This window comes from Acomys russatus, chromosome X (genome assembly GCF_903995435.1).
Source record: "Acomys russatus chromosome X, mAcoRus1.1, whole genome shotgun sequence".
Classification (NCBI taxonomy): domain Eukaryota; kingdom Metazoa; phylum Chordata; class Mammalia; order Rodentia; family Muridae; genus Acomys; species Acomys russatus.
Genome location: NC_067169.1, coordinates 11,189,496 through 11,203,861, shown reverse-complemented (window position 1 = coordinate 11,203,861; position 14,366 = coordinate 11,189,496). Strand labels below are relative to the sequence as shown.

Sequence of the window (14,366 nt, the reverse complement as noted above, 5' to 3'; positions counted from 1 at the left end):
TAAAATAATAAAACTATAAAATTAGAACTGGCATAGACTATTTTTAAATGTACTACATAAAAGATGATATAATTTTACTGCAAAGAATTATATTTCAATTAGCCTTTAATTCATGCCATTGAAAACAATATGCAAATTATTTAATCATTCAAGATTAGACATTTAGAACAAATTGCATACTTAAAATCTATAAAAGGATGGGCATTTCAGATATTTCCAGGAACTATTATATGTTTCCTTAAAAGAACTTGCATTGTGGCAGGTTATTAAATACTCAACAATCTGGAACTTCTTCAAAACTTTCATCCATGGAATTAGAGAAATGGCTCAGTGGATAAAGCACTTGCCTGGATCTGCAGAACCCACATAAATGTCCGGCAGGAGTGACAGCTGCCTATAATCCCACTACTCAGAAAACAGACACAGGGGATACCCAGGGCAAGCTGTCTAGCTAGAGTAGACAGAATCTGTGAGCTTCAGGTTCAGTGAGAGTGCTTGCCTCAATAAATAAAGTAGAGAGAGATCAAGGAAGACATTTGGCATGGACTTTGAGTCTCCATATGCACACTGCATGTGTGCATGCACACGCACACACACACACATGCACACACACACTGCATATATATGTGCAAAAACTACATCCATACTGTAATGATTTGAATTTAAATGCCCCCCCATAGTTTTGGGCCTTTGAATACTTGGTCTTAAATGGATAGGAAGAAAGGCTCTGTCAGAGGAAGTATGTCACTGAGGGCAGGCTTTGACTTAATTCTGCTTTGTGCTTGCTGCTCAAGAAATGAGCCCTCAGCTTCTTTTCTGCTACCATGCCCTCACTCCACCATCATGAACTCCAACCTCTGAAACCACAAGCTCCAATAAGCCTTTCTTCTGTAAGCTGCCTTGGCAATGGTGTTTTGTCTCAGCAATAAAAAAGTAAGTGACAGATATACTTACAATTTGTACTTCAGCTTAAGAATTCAAATAAGCTATTGTTTGTGTTAACTAAGAATTTGAATAGAAATATTATCACTTTCAAGATCTGTAGGAGTAGACCACAGTGTATTTAAATAATGATAATAAGCACAACAATAACAATAACCACAATCACCATCATAGCCCTAGACTAGACTTTCATTGATTTATCTAATCATCAATAATACTGGAGATAGACAGTACATGAATTATCAGTGTTCGTTACATAGATGAGAAACTAAAACTAAGAATGCTTAAGTGTCTAGATCAATGTTATATATAAGAATGAGAGAACAGCACTTTGAACTTCAGATTTCACACTAACAAAACACCATTATTTTCCACTGAGTTACATCTCACTGTACTTAAAAGGAGGAGGATCCATGGGCAAAAGTGAATAAAAATGGGCTAGAGAGATGCCAGCTACAAGAAAAAGAACAGAAATTGATCGTAGAGCTGAACTTTCCAAATAGCCTGTGCCCCATTTAAGGACTATTTCCATAACCAGCTACCTGCCTACTGCACCAATCCCTGCATTGTAGCATTTCCACCCACCAGAGCCTACATTTCAGACCTCCTCACAGCCCCCTGATCTCAGCCCCCATTAGATGCTTTTGAAAAATACCAGGAAAATAGTACTAGAAAACAGTTTTGACTACCTATGAGCTGGAAAAACAAAGTGGGTCTATTAACAAACAAGAAAATTTTAATAACAAGAAAACCCAGCATCACAATACAGCATGAATCCAAAACCTTGTGTGGACCATTTGAAATGTATGGGTGCACATGAGAGCTTTTAGTCATATATTCCTGCAACCTCTGTTCTCTAGGGGATTAGAACATCCATTTATTGGGATTTGTGTGTTTATAGTTTTCCATGATAAATGGCAAGAACTCTCCCAGTAGGAGTTTGTTGTAGAATACCAAAGAAATGGGCAGGATGCCATATCTTTGGCACACACTGAAAAGCAGTTGAAGTCATTAAGGTAAACAAATAAAAATGTTACACACACACACACACACAAGATAAAAGCACCATGTTAGTCCTTTAACTTTTTCAGTGTTTATCTTCTCAGCTGTCTCAAACAGCTTGCTGGAACACACATCCAAGCATCAAGCACATGCCTTCCAGTTTATCCTCATCTCTCTTCCTTTAAGCCCTGTTACCTGACTACACTCAAGCTTTAACTTTCTAACAGTTCCCTGCGGTGGAGATCAAAGTGGCCATATATCCATTTATGCGTCACAGGCTTCCATGTCATTCAGACTTGCCTTAGATTTTGTTCATAACACTAAATTCAGCTTTGTAGAATTCACCTTTCAGAATTAAAAGTCCAACATTTATTTCTATCACTGTTGTACATATATTTACTTTATTTCAGTGACACTGCATATCTAGGGTGAACAAGATAATATTTAAGTGAATGAATATAAAATGGAATTGCCCTTATTGTTGTGCCTACTAAATTTATATCTAGTGATCAGATATGGCAGAGCATTGTTCCCTTCTCTTGTGCTCACTTGGTTCATCTACTAAAGTGACTATTCCAGTTTTACTGTTATTTTTCTAAAAAAGTCACCTTTGCCGTATAAGTTTTATAAGAATAACTTTTTTATATACTCGTAATATGACACATACCTAGCAACAAATGAATTGAGTGTTAAACAACCCAGATCTTTGAACAGAATGAGAAATAATAGCCATATGCAAGTCCCCATTAACCACTACATCAGTACAAAAATATAGCCTGGTAAATTCTGAAACATCCTCTTGCATCATTACCTTCGTGCCTGGTTTTCATAACACATTCTATGATCTACTCCCAAATACCTCCCAACTTGTGATCCCACTACTTTCTTCCAAGTTATCCCTTTAGGCTGTGCTTTTCTTTCTTTCTTTCTTTCTTTCTTTCTTTCTTTCTTTTTTTCTTTCTCTTTCTTTCTTTCCTTTTTCTTTCTTCTGAGATAGGGTTTCTCTGTGTAGCCTTGGCTGTCCTGGACTCTCTTTGTAGACCAGGCTGGCCTCGAACTCACAGTTATCTGCCTGCCTCTGCCAAGTGCTGGGATAAAAGGCATACACCACCACACCTAGCTAGGCTGTGCTTTCTTTCTCTTCCACCTTTAACTGGCAAGGCTTTTGAGGCACCACTCAGAGTCTAAGTTCCTAAGTGGCTCCTGGCTTTCCCACTTCTGATCCCTCAAGCATCCTGTAGCACTGATGATACCTGCATTGTGCAATAAGCATTATATACTACTTTCCTTTCCTCTTTCTCCCTTCCTTCATTTCTCATTGCTTCTACAATATCTTCTTAAATAGGAGAAACACATCTTTACTCACTTCTGCTCTTAAATTTCTTTTTAAATTTTTCTATTTGTCTGTATGCTGTATGCCTGCAGACATACCTTTGTGTGCATGCTAGTGTGTGTTTTTGTGTGTCTGTGATGTGTGTGTGTGTGTGTGTGTGTGTGTGTGTGTGTGTGTGTGTAGGGCAGAGGTCAACATTAAGTATCCTTTTCTATTGTTTTCCACCTTTTTAAAAAGAGAGTATCACTCACTGAACCTCGGACTCACTAAATTGGTAAGAATGGCTAGCCAGGCACAGTGATACACGCCTGTAATCCCAGCACTTGGGGAGGCAGAGGCAGGTGGGTCTCTGTGAGTTTGAGGTCTACAAAGAGAGATACAGGACAGCCAAGGCTACACAGAAAGACCCTGTCTCATTAAAAAAAAAAAAAAAAGAATAGCTAGGAACAAGGTCCAGTGATCTTGTCTCTACCTTCCCCATGCTGGGGTTACAAATGTGCACTACCATGCCTGGCTTATTACATAAGTGATGAGGACTCCTTACTCAGATCTTTGTGCTTGTGGGGTAAGCATTTTTACTGCCTATGCCATCTCCTCAGCCCTTTTTACTTTTAAATTCTATGTTGTTCCATTTATTTATAATTTCTGTCCCACTGTTTACCCTTCTAGGGTATCATATTTAGCAAAAATGAAATACAGAATACCCAATGAAATCTAAATTACAGAAAAATAATGAATAATATTTTACCATAAGTATATCACATACAGTGTTTAGGATATGATTATACTAAAAACTTTATTCTTTATATGCAACTCAAACTTAACTGCTCAGTTCATATTTATCTGGCAACCCTACTGCTGCCCCCCTCTATATAGATCATTATTCTTAACCAAGTTTGTATTAGCCATGTAAAAGCCAGCTCTTTTTATTTTTTTTTAAACCTCCATATTTTTTATTCATTTTATTAGGTTGATCAGTTGAGGTTTACGGTCTACAGTGCTTTAATTTCTTAAGAATTTCTCCTTATTGAAAACATAAAAACAACATCTATTCAAGTTGTGATATATATCCGATAAATAAGTTACTTTCATGGATTAACAAAAAAAATCTTGGGTAATTCTTTTCATGAAATTGAAATAGTTTGTCTTAATTCTTTGCTGAAAATACACAATAATATTTCTTATTTGTGTGATAGCCCTTTGAAAATCTTACAGCAGTTTATTATCTGCAATATTTTCAAGAAACAGCAACAACAACAATCTCCATCATAATTATCCTTGGGCAAATATATTCTTAAAACTGCTAATGGCAATTTTCCTGTAAAAACATGTAATACTTGGTGATTTATGATAAAAGAAAATAAGATAATGATTAGTAAATAAAAAGGCAGCTCTTGACTCCAGGTTAGCAGTATCAAAACTTATGACTCCCTATCTAAGATTGATTGGTCTGGACCATGCCAGAAATTAGGCCATGTTTCTAATCATTATCTTTTCCTGTAACACATACTAGTTTGGACATGATAGCACTGGACTGACAATTATTCTGTTAGACTAGTAGGGCTGTTAAGCTTCTAGGTTTACCTGATATTCCTGGTAAAATTGTTTTAACTACATTCCAGCACAAAGGCAGCAAATCTCATATATATATATACATACACATATACACACATACACACACACACACACACACACACACACACATATATATATACAGACACACACATATATACACATCTATATTATCTCCTAAAGAAAGGTATGCCTTGACAAGAAATTCAGGAAGGGACTGACTCTGACATGAACTCTGGTGACCCTTATTTGACCACTTCCCCTTGGTGCGGAGGACTGGTAGCACTCAGAGGAAGGATAAGCAGGCTACCAAGATGAGACTTGATAGGCTGTGACCATATGGTGGGGGAGGAAGTCCCCTTCTGTCACAGACCTAGGGGAGGGAAATAAGGTGAAAGTGAGAGGGAGGGAGGAATGGGAGGATACAAACAATGGGATAACAATCGAGATGTAATCTAAATAAATAAAACAATAAAATAAAATACACTGTTCTGAGCTCACGTGCACTGAATATCTATTTTTGTATCATCCTAATGGATGCCTGTTTTTATTTCTAACATACCCCAACCTCCATTCATTCTATAAAAGAAAAAAATACAAACAACTAAAATGTTGTGTACTGAGGAATTATATCTAGTTGTACTAATTATTGAACTGTAAGGTCCATATGAAATAAGTATATCTGGCCTCTCAGTAACCTAGCAAAATATCAAAACTATGTAGAGCAACAGTAACACAATCAGTGCACAACACCTCAATGTGACTCCAAGCCTCTTCCCCAGGACCCACAGATGCATGAGAGGGAGGAGCAGGCAACTTGGACACAAAGAGTACCTGATCCATCCTACCAAGGTCTAAACCATTGGCTCATTAAATCCACTTTCTTTTCCTAGATTACTTAAGAAAACCTGAAGAAGAAATTTAAATGAGTTTTCAAATTATTCACTGCCTAAGCAGACCTTCCTTAATGACAATCATATTAAATATTTCAAGAGACATAGGTCTCTCTGTAAACAAAATCTGATAGCACAGTGGTCATTCATGCTTGCTTTCAACAAGATTTGCTACAGCTCTCCAGGTTTTCCCACTCCATTGACAAACCTATTGTCATTACACGGTGTGATTACAGTGTGCTCTGTCCACAACCTCTGCGCTGCATCTTTACCAACAAAATGTCCTAACCACAGTAAGCCAGCCAGAAATTTGGACTTTTTTCAGAGACATTAAAATAGTTTATTTCCTTAGGGTACTTTCCCCCAAGTCTTTGTGAATAACATTTCTTCCTTCTCACATAAAACTAATTTTAAAGTGAATCACTATGACTTGCCCTAAGAATCTGCTTTTGTGAGCTTTAAAATTAGGAAATTAATAAAATTGTGCCTTTCTAAAATTCTTGTAGAGGTTGTATTCAACAGTTCTTGGATAGTTTCATGAAATAAAACATACTAGATGTATGTATTTTCTTTTATTTATGTGTAATAATATAAATGTATATGTAAAAAAGAAATATAATAAAAATCTCTCTATGTGCTGGAGAGATGGCTCAGAGGTTAAAAGCACTGTCTGCTCTTCCAAAGGTCCTGAGTTCAATTCCCAGCACCCGCATGGTGGCTCACAACCATCTGTAATGAGATCCAGTGCCTTCCTGTGGCAAGCAGGCACACATGTGGGCAGAATACTGTATAAATAATAAATAAATCTTTTAAAAATTCTCTAAAAAACATACTAGAGAAAAACCACTAAGCTTCAAGAATGTAAGTTTTCATCTAAAACCAATAAGGATGGGGTAGAGAAATGGCCCAGTAGGCAAAGGTTTTGTTGTGCAGGCATGAGAACCCAAATTCTAATCCCTAACAACCACATTAAAAGCAAAACAAAAGAAAACTGGGCATGCTAGCACATGTCTAGATCACAGAGCTGTAGACGTGAAGACAGAAGGATCCTTGGGGCTTGCTGGCCAGCTGGATCAGTGCGCTCCCTATTCAGTGAGCTGTAGCAAAAAGGAAGGTGGTCAGGAATGGTGTCTTCCATCTGTAATCTCAAGACTCAGGAGGCAGAGGCACGAGATTTCCATGAGTTCAAGAGCAGCCTGGTCTACATACCAACTTCCAGGCCACCCATGGCTACATAATTAGACTCTATTTCCAACAAGATAACTTTTAAAAAGTGAGGAGAGCACTGAAATAAGATACCTAAAGTTGAAGTGGATCTGTGGCCTCCATCCAAGACCAAACACGCCTGCACACATGTACAAGTAATAATAAAAGTATAAACAATCCAAGGACATAAAGCAGGTTTGGGTTGGCTTATGACATCTAGTCCCCCACTTGGGCAAGCTGGGTGTCACAGTAGCAAAGGTAATCCAAAAGTAAGCAAAGTTTGGTTAGTGAATATCAGAGCAAACCATATAAGGAAAAGCCTAGAAGAAAGAATATTTTAGAAGCTGGAAAGACAGCTCAGTGGTTATAAGAGCACTATATGGGGGAAAAAACACTGCATGCTGTTACAGAAGATGCAAATTCACCTCCCAGTGCCCACATGGCAGCTTAAATTTGTAACCCCAGTTCCATGGGATCCAATACCTTCTTTAGGCCTACATAGATATCAAACATGCATATAGTGCACATTTATACATGTAGGCAAATACATACATAAAATAAAAAATCAATCTTTAGAATTTATTTTTTGTTAAAGCAATACTGTCCACATACCTACCTAACCTAATATACTAAAGCATATGGTCACAAAAATTAAAAGTAATTTTTCTTTATGTTCAATACTTTAAACATTTCTAATACATACTTGTTGATTTTTGTTTGTTTGTTGTCTTAATTAGGGTTTCTATTGCTGTAATGAAACATCATGACTAAAGAACAAGCTCAGGAGGAAAGGGTTATTCCACATGGCTGAAGGAAATCAGGGCAGGAATTTAAGCAGGGTGGAATCCTGGACAGAGGAGCTGGTGTAGAGGCCATGGAGGGATGCTGCTTACTGGCTTGCTTTCTCTCTAATGATACTAGCTTGTGTCAAGCTGACACGAAAAACCAGCCAGGATATTTGTTTATTTGAGACAAGGTCTCTACAGAGTCCTGGTTGTCCTGAAGCTGACTATGTAGTCCAGACTAGCCTTGAACTCACAGAGATCCTCACGTCTCTGTCTCCAGACAACTTGGATTAAAGGTATATGCCACCATACCTGGCTTTGGTAATTTTTAGAAACTTCCTTACGTTTAAAAAAAAAAAAATCCCTAAAAGTCTAAAACTTCTTGTCTTTTCACAAAAAAAGTCACATTTTTAGCCTTAATGTCTGTGAAAACCTTTTTTTTTTTTTTAATGTTATGGTATCTTCATAATTCTTTTTAAACTTTATTTATTTATTTGCTTTTACATCCTGATCATAGCCCCCTCCCTCCTCTCCTCTAATCCCACCTTCCCTCCCTAGTCTCCTTTCCCCCCTCCCCTACTCCTCAGAAAAGAGGAGCCCCCACCACCAGGCCACCCCAGCACCCCAGTTGAATCAGCACTGAGTGCATCCTCTTCCCCTGTGGCCTGGTGAGGCAGCCCCACCAGGGGCAAATAATCAAAAAGCAGGCAACAGAGTCCATGTCAGAGACAGCTTCTGCTCCAGTTTCTAGGGGACCCACATTAAAACTGAGCCGTCCATGGGCTTTATCTGTATAGGAGGCCTAGGCCCTTGGTTGGTGCTTCAGTCTCCGCAACAACCAATGCCTGGTCCAACCTGAGATTCAGCCCTTGGGACAGAGCCAATCCCTGACACTATTAAGGACACTGCTTTATTGCAGACAGGACCCTAGCATAGCTGTCCTCTGAGAGGCTCCACACAGCAGTGGAGCGAAACAGATGCTGAAACTCACAGTCAAACATTGGGTGAAGCATAGCGACCTTTCTGGGAAAGTTGGAGGAAGAATAGAAGGACCCACGGGAGACAAGAACTCCATAAGAAGACCAACAGAGTCAACTAATCTTCATATTTATTAAAGCATTTAGCACACAATTATTGATACTGGCCAAATACAGATAAAGTAAGAGCTGAGATGTAGAGTAATGGAGCTGCTTACCCTCAAAGAAAGGAAACAGGCTGATCTGGTTATAATCTGGGTGCCTGATTCCTACTCTAGGTTTCTAGTCTTAATTTTAGTTTCCCCTACAAGATTCTAACTGCCTAGTGAGTATCATCATACAGATGTCTCAAAATTCCTTTGAAGGTGCCATGATTCCCAATGCACCACAGCGACAAACTTCATCTTGTCCAATCCTCCATTCTTGGACTTTATAAAGATAGGTGTTCAATAAATACTTCTTGGCAGTGTTAACTGGCTCCATATTCATTATCCCGTATACCAGACACAATAAAGCTACACTATCAGAAAAAAGTCCTTGGTTTTTTTTTCAGAAGCCCCTAAATTCACCCCAATTTCCTCTTTAAATTCATCATGATAAATCATTATGGGGATGTTAGCCCTAAATAAGTAGTCAGTAAGCACAAATTTTATTCAACATGGACAGAAATCATTAAGACACATCAATAAAAAAGTATTGTAAGTATGAAATACATGTATTAAATATAGAAAGGAAGGAGGACTAAAACACAACTTTCAGTAAATATTAAATATATATGAGGCACCTGAGCTCTAAATATTCATGTACACTAAATATATAAGTCATTAAATATTCATGATCACTTAATATTCATGAGACCTTAATTCGGCCACTCATTCATTGGTGACATCCATTCTGGTCCCAAGTGCACTCTGCCCAAGAAACACAAACAAAACCTATTACTATTCAGTAGGACTATGGGAGAGCTACAGCTGTGGCCACGCACACTCATACCCATATTGATCCATCTGAGGAAGTATGGACCTTTGTCCCAAAATTCCTCCTGCCTGTGATTTTCCTTGTTTAACCCTCAATATTGGTCTCTAAACCATACTACTTGCTGTCAAGGTTTACAAAGTGGGGGGAGCTAATGTCTAGCCCAGGACTCAGGGAGAGTGTACTTTTTCCCCATTTAAACTTGGTCCAAAGTGCCTCTTTCCCCCTGCTACTCACTGCATTTTTTTCAATGTCTATCTGTTTAATTAGTTGGTTTGATTTTGTAGTGTGAGAGATGGAAGCCTGCACTTTTGTTGTGTGGACAAGGGCTTTCTAACAAAGCTACATTCCTAGCTCTCACTAAGCATTTTAAAGTCTTTTCATGTATTTTGTGATTCACTCATTTTAATTTGGCCCATGAGCCTCCTCTTTGGTGGTCTATGAGAGAGTCTGTCTACGTGTATCCTAGAAAAAAACACTATTGCAAGGTATTATCTATCTAAGCTGCCACATAAAGAACAGATAATGAGGGCCTGGAGAGATGGTTCAGAAGTTAAGAGCACTGACTGTACTTCCAGAGGTCCTGAGTTCAATTCCTGGCAACTATATATTGTGGCTCACAACCATCTATAATGTGATCTGATGCCCTCTTCTGGCCTGCAGGTGTACATGCAGGCAGGAGACTGTATACATAATAATAAAGAAATAAATCTAAAAATTAAAAAAAAAGAATAGATAATAAGTGGAATGGAAATTGTAGACAATAAGTCCATGACAGGCAGATGTCACATTCCTATAATCAAACAATGAAACTAGCATAAGTTTGAATAACAGCAAAGAGAACAAAAAGACATAGACATATGTTTTGCTGAGAATCAAAAAGAGGATGGTAGGGTAAGTATGAGGACATAGGGAATGGAAAAGTGGTAGATATTATAGTCAGAGAGAGACATACAATGTTGCAGTAAAAAATCATGATTCCTCAAAGAATTAGAGACCCTGGGAAGCGATTTCCTCATGTGCTTTTAGTAAAAACAGAATGGAAATAAGTCATAGACTTTGCTATCAAAGACACTTGAGTCTTCTATTACAAACGTCTTTTGTACTGCTCTGCTTTCACATGACAAATTGTCAGTCCTGTCACAATAATGATTGCTATCCCTTGACAACATCCAGAATTCAGTCTCATTCCAGAGGAGGAACTACACACAAAAAAATTATGTCACCTTCTTTGATCTCTAGTATAAGCTTCTCTGTGGCCACAAAGTTAACTCTCATCTACAGCAGAAGTGGAACACAGGTAAAGACCACAAACACACACAGTGAAGGAATGGGGCTCTGTTGAGCTGCTATGGTGGTTAATCTTGTTGATTTCATTGGACTCGGAAACATCAGGAAACTAGGAACACATATTATGGTTTTACCTGTGAAGGCATTTCCAGAATGATTAGATAAGAAAGGTGATGACCTAATAAATAGGATAACTGAATGAATTCTTTCTTTAATGGATTCAAAACCTGAAGGGATCACTTTGGAGGATGTAGAACTGTACCCAGTAGGGTCTAATTGGAGGAAGTAAGTCTTTAGCATATCATTGGTAGTTGTACTTTGCCCTAACCCCTGCTACTATTCTAGTCAGCCTGCTGATCATCATAATGTCAGCTGCCTCACTATGCTCCCTGCTGCCCCGTACCCCACCCCACCCCCCACGCCAATGCTGACCTGGAACAATAAGCAATCAGATATCATCACCTTTAAGATGGTTTTATTAGAAACTGGTCACAGAAATACTATAACTAACTTCCACAGTTAAACGTCAAGGTCATGATAATTGCCATAGTGTTAGCAGTAGATGAAGGGATCCAGGATGACACACATGGCAGGCCAAGAAAGAAGAAGCAATAGCATCTTAGATGATGTTGTAAGTTGATGCAGTGATGCCAAAGAAACCAAAATCTTTGAAAACATGGTTACAGACTAAGGAGAGTTTGCTATGCTAGATATAGTAATATAGCATACTGCAGAGGGAGGAGAGAAATGGCCCATGTTGAGTGGCAAAAATATGGTAAGTCACTATCCCAAACTACAGGCAAATGCCATGTTTACATTCATTACTGCCCATAACTGAGATGTCTAAGTATAAGCATGAGGCCGTTCAAAATGCTAAAGACAGACAATATATAAAGGCAGGAGTTAGACACAAAAGAACCACATTGCTGTTTTAAATAGATACCTTGAAGTAGTCCGCTATTTATCACTTCTGGTTCATTTACTTGAATGGTGTCATCTTCAAGGTAGAAATAGATTTTATAGTATCTTATTCTATAGTTTTCTTGCCTTTTATCAGGCACTTCATCTTCCATATAGGCATCAAAAGATAATACCTGTTGGGATCATAATTAGAAACTGTGAAAAAAATGAGCAACTTAAAATGGATAAATCTATCCCCTACACAATCTTTGTTAAAGAAAAAAGTTGATTTTTCCTATGACATTTTATATATTACTAAAGAGAACAGATATACAATCTAGGTAATAGTATGTTAACATAACCACCCTCTGATTACAACAGCAATAAAAAAGCTATATTAAAATAATAAGCCCATCTTTCATCTCTACAATAAAGTGAACTTTTGCCTATCTTTGAGACCTCAAAATAGGATTCAAAATGTATGCCAGAAGCAAGAAATACTTTTTAATTCATTATGAACAAAACTTTGTTTATTTTTCCCATTAAAAATAGCATAAAGCAAGCCGGGTGTGGTAGCACGCAACTTTAATCCCAGCACTTGGGAGGCAGAGGCAAGTGGATCTCTGAGAGTTCGAGGCCAGCCTGGTCTACAGAGTGAGTCCAGGACAGCCAAGGCTACACAGAGAAGCCCTGTCTTGAGAAACAAAGCAAAACAAAACAAAAACAGCATAAAGCTACCTTGGTTATGCGATAAAATTATCCTGACTCTTAGTCTTACTGATTGCTTGCCTTAACATACAAAAAAAGGCAGATCTGAAAGCCTTCTAAAATCACCTACTCTTTCTCCAGGAAGCTAAATAATCTAGCTCTGAACTTGACAATATGGTTTTGGAATGGAGTGGATTGTAAAGTGGTTGTTAAAAATCAGAGACAGTAAAAGATTGAACAAAAATGAGGACATAACCACTCCAAGGTATATTTTCAGGAGAAAGTTTTTTACTGTAGATACGAGAGAGAGACAGAGGGAGGGAGGGAGAGAGAGAGAGAGAGAGAGAGAGAGAGAGAGAGAGAGAGAGAGAGAGAGAGAGAGAGAGAGAACAGCCTGAGGCATCTTGGAGAGTCCAGAGCATGGAGAGAAAGCAATACACTGAATATGGTCAGTAGACTGAAGCAGGCCATGAGGAGAAAGAAAGGAGGAGAGCAAGTGAGGACAAGAAGACAAAGGAGAAGGGGTCAAGGGAAACAAGAGGGCAAAGAGAGCATGTGGCTGAAATGGCAGGGTTATATAGGAATCAGAAGGTGGGGGAAGGGAAGCCAAGCTCAGGACTTGAAGAGGTTAGACTGGGAAGAGCCAGAGCCAGGACTTTCTAACAGGTGCTTGCCAAGTTGAGAGAGCCTTACTTAGGCCAGCATGCACATTGTGTGCTATTAGGCACCACAATCAGCTATTTGTCCTGAGTTTCTTTGGTGCCTGACAAATACACTACACACACACACACACACACACACACACACACACACACACACATTTCCTTTGGGGCCTGACAAATACATTATATATATATACACACACAGATATTTCCTTAACCACTTTGAAAAACTATCTCTCTTTAACCTTGGAAATCACTCTCTACAGGATGACCTGCTCATAGAGAAGGCCACAAAAATTGAGGACAATTGGTGAGCCAATATTTCTGTGATTTCAAGCTGAACTTGGGCCACATTCATGGAATGCTCCATTTAAATATTCTCTTTGTCTCTCAACTTTAATTGGATTTTTACTTTATTATGTGCGCACTGTATGTGCGCAGGAGTGTACAGCTGCACATGCCTGGATTCTCGGAGGACAGAGAATGACATCACATGGGATATCCTGCTTTATCATTCTCTGCCATACTCCCTTGAGACAGTGTCTGTCACTGGACCTGGAGCTAGGCTGGCAGCCAGCAAGGCCCAGTAATGCTCCTTTCCCCACCCCACAAAGTATTGGGGTGACAGGCACAAATGTGGCCACGCTCAGCTTTTGACATGGATTCTGGAGATTCACATTTGTGTCTATAACCCCAGTGCTGCTTTTGAAGTGTGTGCTTCAGATAGAAATGAGCTAAGTACTCCTGGAATAGTGTAACGTTGTGTGTTCTTTTATTGTTATAGTGAGAATGTGATGGGCAAGGGGTGGGGAAGACTTGCAGGTTCTATGGTACGCAAGTGGAGAATAGAGGGCAACTGTGCAATTAGTTTGCTTTCCTAAGGTGCCTTGCCACCTTAATGTGGATTCCAGGGATCAAACTGTGGTCCTCAGGCTTATGTGGAAAGGACTCTTACCCACAAAAGTCACTTTCCAGGGAGGAGAAAAAAATGTGTGTACACGTGCATGTGTGTGCGTGCGGCGCCCATGTGCATGCCTAAAGGTATGTATGTGCTGTATGTTCTCCGATGACGAAATGAGCTAATGCAGTGGTGGCTGCCACAGGCCAGTGTAAGATGGCAA

General features: G+C 38.9%; 1 protein-coding gene across 1 annotated transcript in view; it reads right to left on the bottom strand.

The window, feature by feature from the left end:
- Efhc2 (EF-hand domain containing 2) overlaps window positions 1-14,366 on the bottom strand; it is a 161,970-nt gene that overhangs the window by 92,357 nt on the left and 55,247 nt on the right. Inside the window, exon 3 of the mRNA XM_051140984.1 lies at window positions 11,919-12,069. Coding sequence (XP_050996941.1) covers window positions 11,919-12,069 — 151 coding nt within the window. The remainder of the gene's footprint in view (window positions 1-11,918; window positions 12,070-14,366) is intronic.